Source organism: Cnephaeus nilssonii, assembly GCF_951640355.1.
Source record: "Cnephaeus nilssonii genome assembly, chromosome: 7".
NCBI classification, from domain to species: Eukaryota; Metazoa; Chordata; class Mammalia; order Chiroptera; family Vespertilionidae; genus Cnephaeus; species Cnephaeus nilssonii.
The window spans coordinates 2,237,829-2,262,361 of record NC_137078.1 but is presented as its reverse complement, the minus strand read 5'-3'; the positions used below and the strand labels follow the sequence as shown (position 1 = coordinate 2,262,361).

The 24,533-nt window shown below is 46.3% G+C and overlaps 1 protein-coding gene across 2 annotated transcripts in view; it reads right to left on the bottom strand.

Annotated features, from left to right (window-relative positions):
* The window catches only part of ATR (ATR checkpoint kinase), a 161,447-nt gene that overhangs the window by 127,280 nt on the left and 9,634 nt on the right, over nt 1–24,533 (bottom strand). For both annotated transcript variants that reach the window (XM_079777343.1, XM_079777344.1), the window contains exon 2: nt 106–197. In XM_079777343.1, the coding sequence (XP_079633469.1) occupies nt 106–197 (92 nt within the window). The remainder of the gene's footprint in view (nt 1–105; nt 198–24,533) is intronic.

The following is a 24,533-nucleotide window of genomic DNA, read 5'->3' as shown; positions in this document are numbered from 1 at the left end:
ATACTAATTCCATAAAACAACATGGAGAAAAATGCTTACAAAATGTTGTATATATGGAAAAGAAAATAATTTATAAAGTTTACATAAGAAATAGTTATTTCTTACCAACATTTACATCTGTGAGTATTCGGTCAATAAACTGACATAGAATTTGTCTTGGCTTCTGCACAACCGTATTATATTCCTCTGTACTGGCACTAAAATAAAAATAAAAAGTTTTTAACCCTTAAATGGAGTCACAATTTCACTTGTAAAAAATTCTCTAAAGTTGAACTTATCAGATTTGTTTAAGTTTAATGTTGACATTCACAATATTCTTCTGTTTAAAAATGAAAGGAAAATCTAACTTAACAAGGAAAAAACATGCTAAATGACACCACAGGCATCTAATTTGCAAAACCTAAATTTCCCTGCCCAATATAGTAGCCAGTAGTCACATGTAGTAGGAACTGTGAAAGGGAGGGAAGGAAGGAAGAAGGGAGAAAGATATAGAAACATTGATGTGAGAGAGACACATTGGTTGCCTCCCACATGTGCCCTTGACGAGGAATTGAACCTGGGACACTGGTGTGCGGGCCAACTCTCTAACCAATGAGACATACTGGGCAGGGCTCAAAGGACATTTTAACAAACTAACTTTATTTGCTTCAATTGATATCTCCCTCCTTGAAATTTTAGCCTAAATTTCTAAAACATTCTCTTGGTTTTTCTTTTTGTTTCTCAGTACCCTTTCCCTTCTCTTTCACAGCTTCTCTAATCTTAACTTAGGAATGTCTCTTTGGCTTATTATAATTTGCATTCATATCCAGTCTTTCCACTATTGCCAGCTCTAGCTCTAGTGGTAGATTATACAGTATAGTTTCCACCTTCTTCCTTCCTTCCCTCCCTTTCACTCTCTCTAAGAAAGGGGAAAATATCTTTGGATGAGGATTAACAACAACAACAAAAATGTCCTTTGAATTTTTTATTATGGTAAAATAGGTTTAACATAATATTTACCATTTTAACCATTTTTGAGTGTACTCTTCTGTGGCATTAAGCACATTAGCATTGTTCTACAACTATCACCACCATCCCTCTCCAGAACTTTTCATCTTCCCTAACTGAAACTATATTCATTAAACAACTAGTGACCCGGTGCACAAAATTCGTGCACATTAAAGGGAATTAATTAGAGGAAATAATTTAATATTGCTATTTTCCCTTTCTCTATAATAGAAGTGTCAGAGATGCAAGAAAATTAGTAAAATGTATATGAAAACCTTCCTCCTGTCAGAGTCTGGGGCACACCGCGGGACCCAGAGTCAAGTCCCCGCCCACCCACATGCACCTCAAAATCGTGTAAGACCCAGACCAGGCCGACCCCCTCACACTTTGGGCTAGATCCAGACCTGGCCAGTCCCACACTTGTCAAGCCCTGCCAGACTGTGGGCGTAGCCTCAGGTCCCCTGGCCCGGTGCCAGGATTGGGGGCGTGGCCTGAGGTCTCCCAGGCTAGACCAGGGCGGGGGCAAGCCTTGAGTTCCTCCATCAAGCCCCGCCAGGTGGGGGACACGGCCTGAGATCGCCTGTCAAGCCCTGCTGGGTGGGGGACATGGCCTGAGGTCCCCTGTCAAGCCCTGCCAGTCATGGCCTGAGGTCCCCTATCAATCCCCGCCGGGCACGGGGGGCGGTCTGAGGTCCCCCAGCCTGGTGCCGGGGTGGGGGCGCGGCCTGAAGTCCCCTGTCAAGCCCCACCTGGTTGGGGGCACAGCCTGAGGTCCCCTGACCTGGTGCTGGGGCGGGGGGAGCAGCCTGAAGTGCCCTAGCCCAGCACCAGGACGGGAAGGGCACCTTGAGGTCCCCCGTCAAGCCCTGCCGGGTGGGGGGCACAGCCTGAGATCCCCTGTCAAGTCCCACGGGGGGCGGGGGAGGGCATAGCCTCAGGTCCCTGCTGATTGCTTGTTAAGGCTCCTTATGGGAACTTGGCCTCAGCTATGGGTGCAGCCATCTTTGTGATGGAGTGATGGTCAATTAGCTTATTCCCTCTTTATTAGATAGGATAACTCCCCATTTCTGCCTTAACTCCATAAGCCCTGGCAACCACCATTCTACTTTTTGTCTCTATAAATTTGACTACTTAGCCTATATAATAAAAGCCTAATATGCAAATCGACCGAACAGCGGAACGACCAGTGGAACAACTGGATGCAATGACTTGCACTGACCACAAGGAGGCAGATGTTCAACGCAGGAGCTGCCCCCAGCCCACAGGCCCCAGGCCAGCCAAGGCAGGTGCCAACAGGGGCTCCCTGATTGCCCTGGCAGATGCCCTGCAGAGGGAAGCAACCGGCAACAGCAGGGGGTGGGGCCGGGCAGCAGGCAGGCCAGTGCCACCCCCACCCCGATTGCCCCGCCAGTCACCTCCCGCAGAGGAGGCATTGCCTCCCGCAGAGGGAGGCAATAAGCGGTGGCGGGGAGGTGGCACCAGGACGGCCAAGGCGAGTGCCAGTGGGGGCCCCCCAATCACCCCACTGCTCACCCCACAGATAGGCCCTGATCACCGGCCAGGCCTAGGGACCCTACCCATGTACAAATTTCAAGCACCGGGCCTCTAGTGTCATATAAGTTGAATCATATATTTGTCTTTCTGTGACTTATTTCACTTAGCATAATGGCTTCAGTTTGTCCATGTTGTAACATGTGTCAGAATTTCCTTCCTATTTAAGCATGAATATTCCATTATATTTATACTAGTGGCCCAGTGCACGAAATTTGTGTACGGGAGGAGCGGGGGGGGGGGGGGGGAGGGGGGTGTCCCTCAGCCAGTCCTCCACCTTCTCCAATCTGGAACCCCTCAAGGGATGTCTGACTGTCGGTTTAGGCCTAACGGGGCCTAAACTGCAGTCAGACATCCCTCTCGCAATCCGGAACTGCTGGCTCCTAACCGCTTACCTGCCTACCTGCCTGCCTGACTGCTCCTAACCCCTCTGCCTGCCGGCCTGCTCGCCCCTACCTTGGCCCCCTGCTGGCCTGATCTGGAAGGTCTCCTTGTCTAATTAGCATATTACCCTTTTACTAGTATAGACTAGAGGCCCGGTGCACGAAATTCGTGCACGGAGGGGGGGTTGTCCCTCAGCCCAGCCTGTACCCTCTCCAATCTGGGACATCCCTCTCACAATCCAGGACTGCTGGCTCCCAACTGCTTGCCTGCCTGCCTTCCTGATTGCCCCTAACCGCTTCTGCCTGCCAGCCTGATCACCCCCTAACCACTCTGCTGCCAGCCTGTTTGCCCCCAACTTCCCCCCTCTGCCGGCCTGGTTACCCCTAACTGCCCTCTCCTGCAGGGTTGATCACCTCCAACTGCCCTCCCTTGCAGGACTGGTCCTTCTCAACTGCCCTCCCTTGCAGGCCGGGTGCCTCCCAACTGCCCTCTCCTGCTGGCCATCTTGTGGTGGCCATCTTGTGTCCACATGGGGGCAGGATCTTTGACGACATGGGGGCAGCTATATTGTGTGTTGCAGTGATGATCAATCTGCATAGTACTCTTTTATTAGATAGGATAGAGGCCTGGTACAGGGGTGGGGGGCAGCTGGTTTGCCCTGAAGGGTGTCCCTGATCAGGGTGGGGTTCCCTTGGGGCGTGGGGCGGCCTGAGCGAGGGCCCTGTGGTGGTTTTCAGGCCGGCCACGCCCCCTGGCAATGCAAGCGGAGGCTCTGGTATCTGGAATTTATTTTCCTTCTACAATTGAAACTTTGTAGCCTGGAGTGGAGCCAAGCCTGGGGCTCCCTCCGAGGCTGGTAGCCATTTGTGTTGGGGTTATAATTGAAACTTTGTTGCCTTAAGCGGGTGGGCCCGGCCAGGGTGTGCAGAAAGCTTTGCTTCCCCTGTTGCCAGCGGCAACCCTGGCCTGCTCTCTCAAGCTTCATTCTGCCGCCATTTGTTTGAATTTGTTTACCTTCTATAATTGAAACTTTGTAGCTTGAGTGGAGGCTTAGGCCTGGCCAGGGCAGGCGGAAAGCTTGGCTTCCTCTGTTGCCTAGGAAACCTTGCTCTCTGTGGCTGTAGCCATCTTGGTTTGGGTTAATTTGCATGCTCGCTCTGATTGGATGGTGGGCATGGCTTGTGGGTGTGTCGGAGGTATGGTCAATTTGCATATTTGTCTATTATTAGATAGGATAGAGACCTGGTGCATGGATGGGGGCCAGCTAGTTTGCCCTGAAGGATGTACGGATCAGGGTGGGGGTTCCCTTGGGGGGCGGGGCAGCCTGGGCAAGGGGCCTGTGTGGTTTGCAGGCTGACCACGCCCCCATTGGGGTGAGGGTCCCCAATGGGGACGGTGCTGGCCTGGGCGAGGGGCTGGGGCAGTTTGCAGGCCAGCCACACCCAATGGGGTGAGGGTCTCCGCTGGGGGGGACGTGGCCAGCCTGAGTGAGGGGCTGATAGCTGTTTGCAGACTGGCCACGCCCCCCCAGCGGGGACCCTCACCCCATGGGGGTGTGGCCAGCCTGGGTAAGGGGCTGAGGGCCGTTTGCAGCTGGCCCGGGCTACGGTGACCCAAGCCTCTCGCGCGCCCAGAGCCGGCTGTGTGTCCTCCGCTCACAGGCCCCTCCTTCAGCACCCACTGGGGCCTGCTCCATGTCCTCCACTCACAGACCTTTTCTTCGGTGCCCGCCAGGGCCGGCTCCGTGTCCACTGCCCACAGGCCCCTCCTTCGGCAGCCGGCTCGAGCGGGCGGGAAGCTTGGCTTCCTCCATTGCCAGGGGAAACCCAAGCCTCCTGCTCGCTCTGGCTGGCTCTGTGGCCACCACCATTTTTGTCCTGCTAATTTGCATACTCACTGATTAGCTGGTGGGCGTTGTGAAGTGAGTCAATTTACATATTTCTCTTTTATCAGTGTAGATACCTTATTTTGTACATTCATCTCTCCATAGACACTTGAGGTTGCTTCTATCTTTCTACTACTGTAAATAATACTCTTATGATCATGGATATATAGATTATACATATCTGCTTGAGTACCTTTCGATTCTTTTGGGTGTATACCTTGAAATAGAATTGCTAAATTTTTTGATAATTTTGTTTAATTTTTTGAGAAAGTCCCATTCCATTTTCTATGCGACTGCACAATTTCACATCCAGCAATGCACATGGGTTCCAATTTCTCCTATCTTCACTAACACTTGTTATTTTCTGCTTTTTTAATATTAGCCATCTTCATAAGTAAGAAGTGGTATCTCACAGTGGGTTTGATTTGCATTTCCCTAATTATTAGTGGTATTGAACATCTTTTCATGGGCTTTGTGGCCATTTGTATTTCTTTGTAGAAATGTCTATTCAAGTCCTTTCCCCTTTTTAAAATCAGGTTGTTGGGGTTTTTTTTGTTGTTGAGTTCTTAATATAGTCTGGATACCTGATGTATCTTTATCAGATACTAGAGGCCCGGTGCACGAAATTCATGCACAGGGCGGGGGGGTGTCTCTCAGCCCAGCCTGCACCCTCTCCAATCTGGGACCCTTCTCACAATCCAGGACTGCTGGCTCCCAACCACTTGCCTGCCTGTTTGTCCCTAACCGCTTCTGCCTGCCAGCCTGATCACCCCCTAACCACTTCCCTGCCAGCCTGGTCGCCCCTAAATGTCCTCCCCTGCAGGCCTGGTCACCCCCAACTGTCCTCCCCTGCAGACTTGGTCCCCCCCAACTGCCCTCCCCTGTAGGCCTGGATCCCTCCCAACTGTCCTCCCCTGCAGGCCTAGGTCCCCCCCACCGCCCCTGCCAACTGCCCTCCTCTGCAGGCCCGGTCACCCCTAATTGCCCTCCCCTGCTGGCCTGATTGCCCCCAACTACTCTCCCTTACAGGCCTGGTCCCTCCCAACTGCACTTCCCTGCTGGCCATCTTGTGGCAGCCATCTTATGTCCACATGGGAGCGGCCATCTTTGATCACATGGGGGCGACAATCTTGTTTGTTGGAATGATGGTCAATTTGCATATTACCTCTTTATTAGATAGGATTTGCAAACATTTTCTCTCACTACGTCTTTTCACTCTCTTGAGATTGTCCTTTGAAACACAAAAGTTTTTAATTTTAATGAAGTCTATTTTTTCTTTTGTTGTGCTTTTGGTGTCAAACCCAAGAAATCATTGCCAAGTCCAATATCTTGAAGCTTTCCCTTATGTTCTCTACTAAGAGTCTCATTTTTAGTATTAGATTTTATATTTAGGTCTTTGATTCCTTATAAGTTGATATTTTTTATGTCCTTGGATTTTAAAGTTTTAGTGTAGAGGTGAAAGCAGAAGCCAGATTGCAATGGGTTGAAAAGCAAACAAAATGTGAATAACATGCTCTTTCTAAAGCTTCACCATGAAATGTAGAATTGAGATAAGTGGTAACTAAAAGAATATATGGAGTCAAAAGGTTTGTGTGTTTTTTTCCCTTAGATGGAAAGACTTGAGCAACTGATACTTAAGACTTAGCTTTTGCTTTAGTGACCGTGTATAAATCAAGAGATAATCCTTGTACAGAAGGGGTACTTCGTGCATTAATATAGGAGGAAAAGCTGAGTACAGCTGCTATTAAGTTAAAAAATTCAAAAGGCAAATAAAATAAGATCCACTGCTTCAAGGAACTCAGATTAGTTGCTGGGGAGAGGGAAGGAATGCACACATAAATAACTGTAACCAAGTGTCATATACAACCAAAGTAGGAAATAATTAACTGCCTAGAGGAAGGCCATGTAAATAATTAGTTCAGTTCACCACTTCTGACAAAACAGCTGAGGATTCGTGCAAGAATAAGCCTTCCTTCCCCTGGCTGCTGGCACCGCCTTCGCTCCGGCCAGAGCCACCTTTCCGCCTTCGCTCCGTTCTGCCTTCGCTCCAGCCCAGAGCCGCCTTTCTGCCTTCCCAAGCCCTAAGCAGCTGGGGTAGTGCGGAACGCCTCCTGCCCCTGGCCACTCAGTGCCTGCATATGCAAATTAACCCACCATCTTTGTTGGGTTGATTTGCATACTCACTCCTGATTGGCTGGTGGGTGTCGTGAAGGGTCACGGTCAATTTGCATATTTCTCTTTTTTAGTGTAGATTTCGTATAAGTAACAATTTATAACTTCTATATCACTATAAAATGCACATATATTTTCCCCGTTATTATCTCAGATAATGCTAAAAGAAAAAAATAAGATTGTTTTCTTGATTATTTAACCACAAAGTCCAATTCTAACTGATTGAATACAGGATGCATGGTGTTTAGTGATTAAGCGCTATTAAATAATTGGTCCTGGTACATAGTGAATAGTCAAAAAGACATTTGTTGAATGAATGAATGATTCATAAGAATCTTGGATTGTGTGGTTCCTTAATCTTCTATACATATAAAGAGGTAATATGCTAATTTGTCCGTTATGGTGTCCCAGTCACAACCGATCTCTGGGCAGGGACGGGGACTTCCACCCCCAGTGCTATGTCACACTACCTGCGGCGTCCCCACCCAGCACTGAGGTGAAGCTGCCTGGCTGCATCCCCGGCTAGGGACGTGACACTGCCTGCATGCGTCCCCGTTCAGTGCTGACGTGACGCTGTGGTGGTGGTGGGGGGGTGATGGGGGACCTCAGGCTGTGCCCCCTGCCCCAGCGGCAGGCTGGGAGACCTCATGCTGTGCCCCCCGCCCTGGCACTGGGCTGGGGGATCTGAGGCTGCACCCCCTGCCTGGAGGGGCTTGACAGGGGTGGTGCCGGCTGGGTCTGGGGGGGGGGCAGCCAGGTCTGGTCTCCTGCGTTTTCGAAGTGTGTGCGGGAACTTGACTCTAAATCCCACGGCACGCCCCAGACTCTGACAGGAGGGAGATTTTATATACATTTTACTAATTTTCTTTCATCTCTGACACTTCTATTATAGAGAGAGGGCAAATCACAACATTAAAATATTTCTTCTAATTAATTCCCTTTTAATGTGCATGAATTTCGTGTACTGGGCCACTAGTTAATATATAACCTTCTGGACCTATGGAGTTTGGGGTTATTCCCTGCCACTAGACCATGGGAGACTGTTTTATTTCTACATGTATCCCCTGCAGCATCTAGAACTGTGTCTTGCTTACCACGAACAAACTACTAAGATGCTGAATTTAACAAATGTTTACGAACTAGAGGCCCGGACGTGAGGTTCTTTGGCCCGGCCTGCAGGGATCGGGCCAAAATCAGCTCTCCGACATCCCCCAAGGAGTCCCAGATTGTTAGAGGGTGAAGGGACCCCACTGGTGCACGATCGGGGCTGGGGAGGGAACACAGGAGGGCTCCAGGGCGTGTCTGGCCCATCTTGCCCAGTCCCAATAGGCCGGACCCTAGCACCAAGCTAACCTACTGGTCGGAGCGTTTGCCCCCTGGTGGTCAGTGCGCATCATAGTGACTGCTCAAATGGTCTATCGGTTGGACATTTAGCATATTAGGCTTTTATTATATAAAATAGTATAAACCTTGAGTATATAGAATCAATGAACAAGTAGTTATAGTTATACATGAAAGCAAAAAACTTGGTGCTATATATCTTATTATTTAAACCAGCACTGTCCAATCTATACTAATAATAGCCTAGGTCAGTGATGGCCAATCTATACTAATAATAGCCTAGGTCAGTGATGGCCAATCTATACTAATAATAGCCTCGGTCAGCACTGACACGTGTAGCCATTTTTGATGACACGTGGCCGCTAAAGCGGCCGCATGCCGAGGATGAAACATTTGCTGCTCCTGAGGATGAAACATTTGCAAAATAATGTTTTTTCCTCAAAGTGACACACTACCCGAGTTATGCTCAGTTTTTTGGCGAAGTTTGACACACCGAGCTCAAAAGGTTGCCCATCACTGGCCTAGGTGGTAGTGATGCCCTCAGGTCATCACAAGATGGCCACGTGCACAGCGGAGGCAGGGCCCAGCGGCTGCTCCTCGCAGTGAGGCCTGGGGGTCCCATGGCTCTGTGCAGCGCAAAGGACATGGGTCCCGGCAGAGGAGGCAGGTCGTGGCAGGGGAGGGCAGTTGGGGGCCATCAGGTCGGCAAGAGAGGGAGGTTGGGGGCCATCAGGCTGGCAGGGGAGGGCAATTGGGGGAGATCAGACCGGCAGGGGAGCAGTTAGGCATCAATCAGGCCAGCAGGGGAGCAGTTAGGGGCAATCATGCAGGCAGGCAGGCAAGCGGTTAGGAGCCAGCAGTCCCAGATTATGAGAGGATGTCTGACTGTCGGTTTGGGCCCAATCCTGTACCGGCAGTCGGACATCCCCCAAGGGGTCCCAGATTGGAGAAGGTGCAGGCCAGGCTGAAGGACACCCCGCCCCCTGCTTGAATTTCATGCACTGGGCCTCTAGTCTATAATAATAAAAGCATAATATGCTAATTAGACCAGATAGCTAAACGACCTTCCAGACGTCCTTCTGGACTACCTTCCGGATGAAGCCGGGGCTGCGAGGGCCGAGTCCCTTGCATGAATTTCACACATCAGGCCTCTAGTAGATATATATAATGTAAGCCACATGTGTTAAACCTTAAATTTTCTAGTAGCCACATTAAGAATGTAAAAGAAACATGCAATTTTAATGGTAGCAATATATTCAAAATTAATGCCACAATTTGGCTAGCAGCTACCATATTATAGGACATTTCAGATTGAAATATAACAACAAAATATCAGTCTAAAATTACAAGATAACATAAACTGTTCTAGACAATGTCAAAAGATTTTGTCATTAACCAAGTGTAATTTGGTAAGTGTCATTGAAAAAACAGAATGAGAAGGCGTCCAGGGAGAGGAACTAGTACTATGGTTGGTGGTCAGTTTCCTCTAAAGCTTAACTGTGTATAAAGATAATGCATTAGGAAAAAAAAAGATGGCGACCGGCAGGAAGGTAGGGAGAGAGAGAGTGTGAGTGAGGAACCCATAGAGGAGAGTGTAGATGTGTGTGGTGTGTGCGTGTGTATGAGATAGGGTCAGTTAGATTCTGCAGGTCTTCCAAGGGGCTCCCGAACAGGGCAGCCCTAGAAGGCGGAGCCCCGCGCACAAAGCGGACACTTCTCGGCGGCTGGTGCGGACGCGGAGACCACGCCATCTTGAGAAACAGAGCTGCCTGAGACTCGGATCCTGGCTTCTGACACAAACCAGGACCCTGCAGCCACCGGGGACAGAGAACTGCTATCACAGCTTCAGACCAACAAACAACAAGAATCCAGACTTCCCGGCAGATTTCCGTGAGTCAAAGAGCCTATCCACCTCCTCGCAGGCGCGCGGATAGCGCCATAGTAACTGATAGACCTGCCCCTCCCCCAAGCTGCTGAGCGCCCACAGGCGCGCGGAAAGCACCATAGTAACTGATAGACGCGCCCTTCGCCCAAGCTGCTCACAGGCGCGCGCACAGACAGCGCCATAGTAACTGATAGACCCGCCCCTGGCCCAAGCTGCCGAGCTTTGCGCAGGGACGCGCTCCCTCTTAGGGAACTTGGCGCGCGCCTGTGCGCGCGGGACAGAAGCAGCTCCCCGTCGGGGAAATCTGTCAGTGCGCACAGAGGGCTCCCCTTCGGGGAATTTGGGGGAATTTGGCTCGCGGGTCACAGCTCCCCCTTCGGAGATTCTTAAGAGCGTGCACAGAGGGGCTTCCCTTTGGGGAATTTGGCGCGCAGGACGGACTCCGCCCCCCTTCTGGGACTTTGGGAGAGTGCACTGAGCCGGCTCACCTTCAGGTTTTTAAGAATGTGCGCTCTAGCCGGTTTGGCTCAGTAGAGAGAGCACACACAGAACGCAGCTCCACTTCAGGGAATTTGGCACGCCGGACACAGCTGCCTGGGATCCCTGACTCACAGCACATTCACACTAAGAGCCAGCGACCCCAATTGTTGGTGCGTGCACACACAGGGACCCTGATTCTCAACGAGAAACCGCACAAGGCAACAGAGACTTTGACACTCGAGTCTTGGTGCAGACACAGGGAAACTCTGACTCCTGGCACATGCTAAGGATCTCATTTTCGGCACATACCAACAGTGTGGTGCAGACAGGGCCCCTGATTCTAAATGTGCACACGAGACCACACAGAACACTGGGGACACTGATCCTGGGCAAGTCTGGTTCCCACCAACCAAAGACAGCCACACGTCCTAGTGTCAGAGCACTTCAGTGAAACTAGGGTGGAGCGAAGTCCCCACAGCACACGGCCCAGGTCCACGCAAACAGAAGCTTGAGCTTTCTGGTAATAGCCAGAATGGGGAAACGAAATAACTCAGAGAGGAAAGAAAATGTGGAGTCGCCAAGAAAGGAAATTAGTGAAAATGAAGCTTGCAACATGACCGAAAAGGAGTTCAGAGTAATGGTCATGGAATTTATACATCGGATGGATGAGAAAATCAACAACTTATGCAAGAATCAGGAAGAAATGAAAAGTGATATAGCTACAATCAAAAACACCATGGAAAGTTTCAACAGTAGACTACAAGAAGCAGAGGACCGAATTAGTGAGTTAGAAGATCAGGTACAGAAACAAGCTCAAGCTGAACAGCAATTGGAGAAAAAAATTAAAAAGCAGGAGGAAAGCCTAAGGGAGCTTCGGGACAACATGAAACGAAGTAACATGCGTATAATAGGGCTGCCAGAAGGACAAGAAGAGCAGCAGGGATTAGAAAATCTATTTGAAGAAATAATGACAGAAAACTTCCCGGATATGGGAAAGATAAAAGTTACGCAAGTAAAGAGAGTCCCAAGCAGGATCAACCCCAAAAGACCCACACCAAGACATGTCATAATTTCAATGGCAAATATAAATGATAAAGAGAGAATCCTAAAGGCGGCAAGAGAGAGACAGAGAGTTACCTACAAAGGAACACCCATCAGATTGTCAAATGATTACTCATCAGAAACACAACAAGCTAGAAGTGAATGGAAGGAGGTATACAAAGGGTTGCAAAGCAAAGGACTGAATCCAAGAATACTATATCCAGCAAGACTATCAATCAAAATTGAAGGGGAAATCAGGAGCTTTGCAGACAAAAAAAGCCTCAGGGAGTTTATCACCACCAAACCAGCAATGCAAGAATTGCTAAAGGGAATACTGTAAAAAGAAGAAATAAACAGGTAAGAAGGAATACAGACACAAAAATAGATATGACTGCAAACAAATACCTTTCAGTAATAACTTTAAATGTAAACGGACTAAATGCTCCAATCAAAAGACATCGAGTAGCTGAATGGATAAAAAAACACGACCCATATATATGCTGTCTACAAGAGACCCACCTCAGAACAAGAGACTCACACAGATTGAAAGTGAAGGGATGGAAAAATATCTTTCAGGCAAATGGAAATGAAAAAAAAGCTGGGGTAGCAATACTTATATCTGACAAAATAGACCTCAAAGTAAATGCCATAACAAGAGATAAGGAAGGCCACTTCATAATACTAAAGGGAGAAATCCAACAAGAAGAAATAATTCTGGTAAACATATACGCTCCCAATACAGGAGCACCCAAATACATAAAAAAAACTCCTGGAGGATATCAAGGGAGAGATTAATAGCAACACAATCATAGTAGGAGACTTTAATACCCCACTATCACCACTGGACAAATCCTCTAAACAAAAAATCAGCAAAGAAACAGCAATCCTAAATGACTCACTAGACCAGATGGAATTAATTGACATCTTCAGAACATTTCACCCCAAAGCCACAGAATATACATTCTTCTCAAGTGCACATGGGTCATTTTCAAAGATAGACCATATGCTGGGTCACAGGCAAAGTCTCTTCAAATTCAAGAAGATAGAAATTATATCAAGCATCTTCTCAGATCACAGTGGCATAAAACTGGAAATCAACTACAATAAATACAATCCAAAGAAATCAAACACATGGAGACTAAACAGCATGCTATTAAACAAGGACTGGGTCACCAGAGAGATCAAGGAAGAAATAAAAAACATCATGGCAACAAATGACAATGAAAACACAACAATCCAAAACCTATGGGACACAGCGAAAGCAGTCTTGAGAGGGAAGTTCATAGCTCTACAGGCCTATTGCAAAAAACAAGAAACAATGGTAATAAATTACTTAACCCTACAACTCAAAGAGCTAGAAAAAGAGCAGCAAGAAAAGCCCAGTGTAACCAGAAGGAAGGAAATAACAAAGATCAGAGCGGGGATAAATGACATAGAGACCAAAGAAACAATACATAAGATCAACAAATCCAAGAGCTGGTTCTTTGAAAGGATAAACAAGATTGATGGACCTCTAGCCAGGCTCACCAAGAAGCAAAGAGAGAGGACCCAAATAAACAAAATCAGAAATGAAAGAGGTGAAATAACAACAGACCCCTCTGAGATACAAAGGATTGTTACAAAATACTACGAACAACTCTATTCCAACAAACTGGACAATCTGGAGGAAATGGACATATTCCTAGAAAAATATAACCTTCCGAAAATCAATCAAGAAGAATCTAAACAGCTCAATAGGCCAATAACTATGGACTAAATTGAAGCAGTCATCAAAAAGCTTCCGGCAAACAAAAGCCCGGGGCCTGATGGCTTCACAGGAGAGTTTTACCAAACATTCAAGGAAGAACTAAAACCTATCCTCCTCAGACTATTCCAAAAAATTCAAGTGGAAGGAACACTTCCAAGCTCCTTCTATGAAGCCAGCATCACCCTAATACCAAAACCAGATAAAGACAACACAATGAAAGAGAATTACAGACCAATATCCCTCATGAACATAGATGCCAAAATCCTCAACAAAATTCTAGCAAATCGCCTCCAGCAGTACATCAGAAAGATCATACACCATGACCAAGTAGGATTTATCCCAGGAATGCAAGGATGGTACAATATCCGCAAATCATTAAACGTGATACATCACATAAACAAATTGAAAGATAAAAATCACATAGTCATATCAATTGATGCAGAAAAAGCATTTGACAAAATCCAACACCCTTTCTTGATAAAAACTCTCAACAAGGTGGGAATAGATGGCTCATACCTCAACATAATACAAGCTATATATGATAAACCCACAGCAAACATCATACTCAATGGACAAAAACTAAAAACATTTCCCCTAAGAACAGGAACAAGACAGGGATGCCCACTCTCACCACTCCTGTTTGACATAGTACTGGAAGTATTAGCCATTGCAATTAGACAAGAAGAAGAAATAAAAGGCATCCAAATTGGAAAAGAACAAGTAAAGCTGTCTTTATTTGCAGACGACATGATATTGTACATAAAAAATCCAAAAGACTCCGTCAAAAAAACTAATAGACTTAATAAATGAATTCGGCATTGTAGCAGGATACAAAATTAACGCCAAGAAATCTATGGCCTTTCTATACACCAATAGTGAACTTACAGACAGAGAGACTAAAAAGGCAATCCCATTTACCATCGCACCAAAAAAATTAAGATACCTAGGAATAAACTTAACTAAGGAGGTAAAAGACCTATACACGGAAAACTACAGGACACTGAAAAAAGAGATAGAGGAAGACGTAAACAGATGGAAGAACATACCATGTTCATGGGTTGGTAGAATCAACATCATTAAAATGTCCATACTACCCAAAGCAATCTATAGATTCAATGCACTCCCCATTAAAATACCAACAGCATATTTCACAGACCTAGAAAGAACTCTCCAAAAATTCATCTGGAATAAAAAAAGTCCCCGAATAGCCATAGAAATCCTGAGAAAGAAGAATAAAGTAGGAGGGATCTCAATACCAGATTTCAAGCTGTATTACAAAGCCACTGTTCTCAAAACAGCCTGGTACTGGCACAAGAACAGACATATAGATGAATGGAACAGAATAGAGAATCCAGATATTGACCCAAACCACTATGCTCAATTAATATTTGACAAAGGAGGCATGAACATACAATGGAGTCAAGACAGTCTCTTCAATAAATGGTGTTGGGAAAATTGGACAGATACATGCAAAAAAATGAAGCTTGATCACCAACTTACGCCATACACAAAAATAAACTCAAAATGGATACAGGACTTAAACATAAGACGGGAAACCATAAAAATACTAGAGCAATCCACAGGCAGCAAAATCTCAGACATATGCCAAAAGAACTTCTTCACTGACACTGCCCCTAGGGCAATGGAAGCTAAAGAGAAAATTAACAAATGGGACTACATCAAAATAAAAAGCTTTTTCACAGCAAAAGAAACCATCAACAAAACAACAAGAAGGCCCACTGCATGGGAGAACATATTTGCAAATGGCATCACTGATAAAGGTTTAATCTCCAACATCTACAGGCAGCTTATGCAACTTAATAAAAGGAAGATAAATGATCCAATAAAAAAATGGGCAACGGACCTAAATAGAATCTTTTCAAAAGAAGACAGAAGGAAGGCCAAGAGACACATGAAAACATGCTCAACGTCACTAATTATCCGAGAGATGCAAATCAAAACAACAATGCGGTACCATCTCACACCTGTCAGAATGGCTATCATCAACAAATCCACAAACGACAAGTGTTGGCGAGGATGCGGAGAAAAAGGAACCCTCGTGCACTGCTGGTGGGATTGCAGACTGGTGCAGCCACTGTGGAGAACAGTATGGAGTTTCCTCAAAAAACTGAAAATGGAACTCCCATTTGACCCAGTAATCCCACTCCTGGGAATATATCCGAAGAAACTAGAAACACCAATTAGAAAGGATATATGCACCCCTATGTTCATAGCAGCACAATTCACCATAGCTAAGATTTGGAAACAGCCTAGGTGCCCGTCAGCAGATGACTGGATCAGAAAACTGTGGTACATCTACACAATGGAATACTATGCTGCCATAAAAAAGAAGGAATTCTCATCATTTGCAGCAACCTGGGAGGAATTGGAGAACATTATGTTAAGTGAAATAAGTCAGTCAATGAAAGAAAAATACCACATGATCTCACTCATTTATGGATAATAAAGAACATTATAATCTTGAACAAAAAGATAGATACAGAGACAGTAAAGCATCAAACAGACTGTCAAATTACAAGGGGAAGGTTAGGGAGAGGTGGGGGAGATAAGAGATCAATCAAAGGACTTGTATGCATGCATATAAGCATAACCAATGGATGCAAAACTCTGGGGGGTGGGGGCATATATGGGAGGGGGGTGTGGGGAGGGCAATGGTAAGATATGTACACATATAATACCTTAATAAAAAAAATTGGGAAAAAAAAAGAAAAGATAATGCATTCATGTGTTATCTTTAAAAATGGTGAATTATAATTCATTAGGTGTACTATCAAAATAAAGAAACCTCATGGGAGACTAACCATTTCTTATTTTGCAACCTCTACCATGAACGTGAGCTAAAACAGTTACTATTTCACAAATATACTGTAACAGATTTCCAAGCAAGATAGCAGTGTAGGTGAATGGGATACTCACCTCCTCCAACAACCACATCAAAATTACAACTAAACTACAGAACTATCATTCTGCCGCCTGAAATCTGGCTGAGTGGAAGTCCTACAACTACCACATGGAAACTGATAGAAGGAACAGAGAAGCAGAACAGGTTGGTCCTACACCCACGTGTGATGGATAAATATTGGGAGGGGTATCTTGGCTACAGAGTTCTCCCCAGCCCAAAAGGTTCCAGTGCTGGGAAGAAAGGTCCCCATAACTTTTGGCTGTAAAAACCAGAGGGGATTGAGGCTGAGTGACACGAAGGCTGCTGAAGGCTGCTGGAGTCCCAGGCAATCCCTCTTAAAGTGCCCATTAATGGACTTTCTTGGACTCACTTCCTCTGAGCTCCAACATGGGGGCAGCAGCTTAAATGGCATAAGGGACATAAGGTGAAAAACTGAATTGTCTGGCATCAGGATGAGAGCTGGGGGGCAGGGAGACAGCAGCTTTCTCCCAGACAGAAGTGCTGGCAGAGGTCATTGTTCCTTTGATGAACCCTACCCCCACAGAATCAGCAGGTGTGCGCCATATCTGAGAATCCATCAACTTGGTCCACACTGTTCATTCCATTCTGGTGATTCCCTTAAGCCCAGCCCCACTCAACTTTCAGGCCCACCGAAGCTGTTTCCAGTGGCTTTTCCATATAAATGACCTGTCTTGGTTCATGCTTCAGATTTTCCTAAAATTTCTCAAACAAACAGGGTCTGGCCCCTTACCTCTCACTAAGTGGCCCAGGCCCAGCACAAGCAGTAGCTGCCTTTGGTTTACACCTTGGCCTCACTGAGCACTTCCAGGCCCAGCACAAGTAGCAGCCATCTGCAAAATTGATTTGTCACTCATGTTGGGTGGCCCTGGACAGGACACAGGTGGCAACTAACCTTACCCTGAACCTCCTGGGAAGCCCCAGAACCAGCACACCCAGTGGACAGCTTCAGACCACTTTGTAGCACCGCCACTCAGCCACCTGCACATGTAACACACTCAAGGGGTGGACTGAGTGGACACCAGAGCTCTGTTGAAGTAAGTCCTGCTCTGTGGAGGAGACATCTGTACAGCTGATTCGTCAGGGTGGTCAGAGTCAGTGTTTACTGCAGCTAATTGGTCTGGAAGTAAATCCTTCCCATTTATGTGGCAACAGCAATCAAGGCTCAACTACAGAGTGATGTCAAAGGATTGGTGGCATGAGAGATCCCCTTGGCCTCCCACAATGAAACTTTAACAACTTAATAATAAACTATAACTCAACAAACGCTTCCCTGCTCAATATAGAGGCACACTGAGAAACTCATGCACTGAAGCATCTAAATGTGGGAAACAGGAATAAATCGGGAGGTGAGAAGGGAGGAAAGCTCAGATAATGGATGAAGCCCTGCAGCCAGGAGCTCGTGGCTCAGTCCAGAGGGGAGGAAGCCAGTGGCACTTCCTTCAGCTAGGAGGAACAGAGGGTATGGGTGGGCACTTCAGCAGGTGAGTGGTGCAAAGTGCAGCTAAGCCAGCTGAGACAACTAGATAAGGACAGAGCACAAGGGTTCGCGGCACAGCTGTCTGTTATCCTGGGTGGTGGTTTCAGACAAGAAAATGGAGCCACAGAGCCCTGCTGCCGCTAGGACCCCAAAACCTGCCTCCATTGCCCTCGGTGTCAGACTGAGGAGCACATTGTCTGTAAACCAGGAACTACTGCAGCAGAAACACCTTCTCCCTCTGTGACTGAGAGCTAGTTATGGGGCAGGGGACTTTGCAGAGGTTTGGGGTGGCTAATATAATGAGGGAAAAACAAATTTCAATCCCAAGCAGCACAGCTATACTAATGGAAGCCTGATGGAAGCCGTGGAGGTCGACTCCAGGCGGTCACAGAGGTAAAAATCTTGTGATGCAGCACCACCTGCTAGAAAATACTAGAAAGACCTTCTCAGAAAAAGCAGCTAGAGAAGGGCCAATGATACATAGATGTCTAGACAGAGGAGGCAAGCAAATACCATGAATAACCAACGATAATGAGGAAGCTCAAAAGAAAATGAAAACTCTCCAGAAAATAAACTGGTACACATGGAAATATGTCATATAAATGACAGAGATGTCAAGATTGCAATTCTGGATATACTCAATGAGATGTGAGAAAATACAGACAGGAATTGAATGCAGTCAGAAAACAAATCAGAGATAAAAAATGGTAGCAGAGTAAGTGGAAGCTACACTGACACTCTCCTGAGACCAAACTGGAAATACAACTAAAATACAGAAAAAAACAACCTGAAAAATTAACTGAAGACTAGCTGGAGAGAACCCTGATAACCAAGAACGGAAAGTGGAGATGGAAAGAGACTGGATAGAGGCACAAAAGAGCTGGCAGGGTTCCCACAGACAACAACTGAAGTTCTGGAGAGATATATAGGCTGTGGGGTGTTCTCAATGAGAACTCTGGGATCTAAACCTCAAGCTGAACCCCCCAGCAGAGAGCACCAGAATTGAAAAAGGTGGCCACATAACACCTGGCTGTGAAAAGCAGCAGGGTCTGACAACCAGAGACAGCTGGAAATGCAAGTGAGAGGAGTTAGCTTGACACACAAGCATACAGGGGAGGGGTCCAGCGGAAAACAAGGGCAGGTGTAAAGTAGGCAGGAGCAGACACGGCACTTTGAGCAAACCTAACCAGAGAAACCAACCATTGTGGGGAGCGGTCTCGGCTTGACAAGGTCCCGAGAAGACAGCATTTCACAAGGTGGGCTGTCTGGCACCCGCTCTCTCAGCCCCCTGAAGCTTGCTAAGCTTGCAGACAAGGCAAAATATTATGTGACAGTCAGCATAGCGTGGGAAGTAAGCAGGATATTTTAGAATAAGGAAGTTAGCCTTGGCCACGAGGCAAGGAGAAGGTACAGTTAGAGGGAAGTCAGCAAGTCTGGGATACTGTGTAAAGGTTGACAGGAAAAAGCTGTGCAAATGTAATAATAGAATTGCTTATGCTCGCCAAATGCTTGTGCAATCATAACTGCATAAATATGCTGTGAGAAATAAACTCGGGGCTGGCAGTCTTGAACTGTTGGTCCTCCTGATCCCATCTTTTGTCTGTCTTTCTTTTCTTAATCCTCACCCCCCTTTCAAGTACTGTTCGACTGAAGCCGGCAGGTACCGGCAAGTGGCGCCCGAACAGGGACCTGAAACAGGGGATACGGTGAAGGACACTGCCGGACGAAGGGACGCGTCGGATCAAGTAAGGAGAAGGGCAGTGGATCCTAGAGTCGGGAGAGAAAAATCATGGGGCAAGGCAATAGCAGAGAGTTGTTTACACATGTGCTGAAAAATATGCTTCGCGCTCGGGGAACTAGGGTAGGGCATGAGCAGCTTGAGCGTTTTTAAGCTTTATAGAAGAAGTCTGTCCTTGGTTTCCAGAAGAAGGGACTGTGAACTTAGAGATGTGGGCTAGGGTAGGGAAAAAGCTGCAGGACTGCTATTCCGCCCATGGTCCGCAGAGGGTGCCTGTAGATACTTTTTCCTTGTGGAATCTCATTAGATTGTCTTGACCCTCGTCATGAGGGAAGGAAGTGGGGAGAAGGGGAAAGGGAGAAGAGTCCTTCCTGCCCCAGCTTAGAAAAGCTGCCCCTTCAAGGTGACTCTACCCAGGAAGTGCTTAGACCTCCCTGGCTGAGCCCTCGGCTCCGCCTGCTGCCTCTCCACGGCCACCGCCTGGGAATCCTTACGAGAAGGCGGTGGACAAAGAGAAGGGGGTATTGTTAGCACATGAGGATGATCATTCCTATGCGAGCTGGGGGATTTTTCACCCGAGGATGAAGAGGCATTGGAGGACGCGGCCGCGCACTATCACGACAATGACAGTTGGCTTCTGGAGCAGAGCGCACCTCTAACACTGAAACCGAATCTCCGATGGAAAGGGACATAGCGGAGATAAATAGGGAATTAGCCAAAATTTCTTTGAAACTAGAAAAATGCAGTCCTACACTGCCCTCACGCGGAAAGCCTCAGTGGCCGTGTGTCATCAGAAATGGCTACGTGTGTCAGTGCTGACATGCATGTCATAGGTTCACCATCACTGGTCTAATCTAATTAGTCAGAAACAGCATTACACACTGTCCTGCACTAGAGACTGAGAGGCATAGCAGATCTACCTAATACTTAGTCACAAACCCAAACAGGCAACAAAAATGGGGAGACAAAAAGCAACCCCCAAATGAAAGATCAAGAGAATTCTCCAGAAGAAGAGCTATATAAAATAGAGATAAGCCCTAGCTGGTTTGGCTCAGTGGATAGAGTGTCAGCCTGCAGACCGAAGGGTCCTGGATTTGATTCCGATCAAGAGCATGTACCTTGGTTGCAGGTTCCCCCCCCAGCCCAGGCCCTGATCAGGGCTCGTGCAGGAGGCAACCAATTGATGTGTTTCTCTCACATCGATGTTTCTGTCTTTCCCTCTCTCTTCTAACATCGATCAGCTGCCTCCTGCACACCCCCTACTGGGGATGTTACCGCAACCAAGGCGCATGCCCTTGACCGGAATCGAACCTGGGACCCTTGAGCCCGCAGGCCGACGCTCTATCCTCTGAGCCAAACCGGCTTCGGCTTTCCCTCTCTCTTCTACTCTACCTAAAAATCGATAGAAAAATATCCTCGGGCAAGGATTAACAACAAAAAAAGAAATTAACCACACACAGAGGTCAGAATAATGATGGCAAAGATGTTCAATAGCATGAAAAAAGATATAGTAACTGTGAAGAATGACATAGCACTAATAAAGAACACACTGGAAGGAATACACAGCAGATTAGGGGAAGCTGAGAATCGGATCAAGGAATCAGAAGATAGGGTAGAAAAATATGACACAGAGAACCAAAAAGAAAAAACAATTACAAAACAGGAGGACAGCTTAAGGGAGCTGTGGGACAATGTGAAATATAACAATCTACACTAATAAAAGAGAAACATGCAAATTGACTGTACCTCTGCTATGCCTACAAACCACGCCCATCAGCCAATCAGGAGTGAGTATGCAAATTAACCCAACCAAGATGGTGGCAGCCACAGAGCTGGAGCGAGGAGGAGGCTTGGGTTGCCCCAGTGATGGAGGAAACCAAGCTTCCTGCCCGTCCTGGCCTCCGCTCAAGGCTACAAAGTTTCAATTATAGAAGATAAAAAAATCCCAGGTACTTGCTTCCAGCCATCCCTGGCCTCGGCTCAAGGAGGCGCTGAAAAAAGAAAAAAAGGAGGGGCTGGGAGCTTGGGTCACCGGGGTGTGATCAGACCAGGATGGGACAGCAGTTGTGGGTGATCAGGCTGGTGGGGGGTGGGGCCGTTGGGAGTAAGCAGACCAGCAGGGGAGCCAGTTGGGGGTGAGCAGGCTGTAACTGGGGGTCAGTTGGAAGCGATCAGGACAGTGGGGGGGCAGTTTGGAATGAGCAGGCCAGCAGGGGGACAGTTGGGGGCAAGCAGGCCAGTGGGGAGGGAAGATTGGGGCGAGCAGGCCAGCAGGGGGGGGCTTTGGGGGTGAGCAGGCTGGCAGGGAGGGCATTTGGGGGCAACCAGGCTGGTGGCGGGGGACAGCTGGGGGCAACCAGGCTGGCAGGCGGGGGACAGTTGGGGGCAATCCGGCAGGCAGGCAGGCAGGCAGGTGAGCAGCTGGAGCCAGCAGTCCCGGATTGTGAGAGGGATGTCTGACTGCCGGTTTAGGCCCGATCCCTGTAAACCAGTAGTAGGACATCCTTCGAGTCGTCCCAGATTTGAGAAGGTGCAGTCCGAGCTGAGGAACACCTCTCCCCGTGCACAAATTTCGTGCACCGGGCCACTAGTATTCACATAATAGGAGTGCCAGAAGGGAAAGAAAGAGAGCAAGGGATAAAGAATATGTTTGAAGAAATAATAGCAGAAAACTTACCTAACCTGGTGAAGGAAAAAGTCACACAAGTTCAGGAGGCACAGAGAGTCCCAAGCAAGAAGAACCCAAACTGGCCCAAATCTAGACACATCATAATTAAAATTCCAAAAATTAAAGACAAAGAGAATCTTAAAGCCAGCAAGAAAAAAGCAAACTGTTATCTACAAAGAAGCTCTCATAAGGCTGTCAGCTAATTTCTCATCAGAAACTCTACAGGCTGGAAGGGAATGGCATGAAGTCCTCAAGGTAATGAAAATCAAGGATCTGAAACCAAATTATATCCAGCAAGGCCATCATTCAAAATAGATGGTTAAATATCGAGCTTCTGAGACAAAGGCTAAAGAAGTTTATCCACACCAAACTAGCACTGCAAGAAATGCTAAAGGGACTGCTATAATGAAAAGAAGAAAAAGAGAGAGAAACCTGGGCATACAGAATTAAAATGGCAATAAGTACCTATTGATAATAACCTTAAATGTAAATGGATTAAATGCTACAATCAAAAGACATAGGATACCTGAATGGATACAAAAGCATGACCAAATTACATGGTGTCTACAAGAGACCCACCTCAGAACAAAAGACTCACACAGCATGAGAGTGAAGGGATGGAAAAAATTTTTCCATACAAATGGAAAAGAAAAAAAAATCTGAAAAAAATAATCTGGAGTAGCAATACTCATATATACCTAACAAAATAGACTTCAAAATGAAGGCCATCACACCAAACAACAAAGGTCACTATATAATACTAAAGAGATCGATCCAACAAGAGGATATAAACCTGGTAAACATATATGCACCCAATATAGGAGCACCTAAATATACAAAAAAACAAACTTCTAGAGGACTGTAAGGGAGAAATTGAAAACAATACAGTCATAGTAGGGGACTTGAACATCCTACTGACTTCATTGGATAAATCTTGCAGATAAAAAATTAACAAGGGAACAGTGACTCTATAGCACACACTAGATCAGATGAATTTAACTGACATTTATATAACATTTCACCCAAAGCTGCAGAATATACATTCTTCTCAAGTGCACATGGACTATTCTCAAAGATAGACCACATGTTAGAACACAAAACAAGTCTCAACAAGTTCAAGAACACTGAAATCATATCAAGCATCTTCTCAGATCACAATGGAATGAAATGACAATAAAAACACCCAAAAACATTCAAATGTGGAGTCTAAATAGCATGTTATTAAACAATGAATGGGTTACCAATGAGATCAAGAAAGAAACCAAAAACTTCCTGGAATCAAACAAAAATGAACACACAACAACCCCAAATCTCTGGGACACAGCAAAAACAGGGAAGATCATAGCACTACAAGCCTACCTAAAAAAAAAAAAAAAAAAGGAAAAGAAAAGAAAAAGAAAGAAAAATAATAAACTAACCCTACAACTTAAAGAATTAGAAATAGAACAACAAAAAAAGCCCAAAGTAGAAAGAAGAAAAAATAATTGGAACAGAAATAAAAGACATAGAGATTAAGAAAACAGTAAGAAAGATTTTTTAAAAAATATATATTGTATTGATTTTTTACAGAGAGGAAGGGAGAGGGATAGAGAGTTAGAAACTTTGATGAGAGAGAAACAGATCAGCTGCCTCCTGCACACCCCCTGCTAGGGATGTGCCTGCAACCAAGGTACATGCCCTTGACCGGAATCGAACCTAGGATCCTTCAGTCCGCAGGCTGACACTCTATCCACTGAGCCAAACCGGTTTCGGCAGAAAACAGTAAGAAAGATTAATAAAGCCAAGAGCTGGTTCTTTGAAAAGATAAACAAGTCTGATGAACCCTTAGCCAGACTCATCAAGAAACAAAGAGGGTGGACCCAAATAAATAAAATCAGAAACGAAAGCAAAAAAGTAACAACTGACACCACAGAAATACAAAAGATTATAAGAAAATACTATGAACAGCTATATGCCAACAAGCTAGAAAATGTGGATGAAATGGACAAACTCCTAAAAAGAAAATACAATCTAGCAAAACTGAATCAGGAAGAATCAGAGCACCTGAACTGGCCAATAACAACTGATGAAATAGAAGCAGTAATCAAAAAATTCCCAGTAGCCCAGCTGGCATGGCTCAATGGTTAAGCGTCAATCTATGAACCAGTAGGTCACAGTTCGATTCCTGGTCAGGGCACATGCCTAGGTTGCAGGCTCAATCCCCAGTTGGGGCATGCAGGAGGAAGCCAATCAA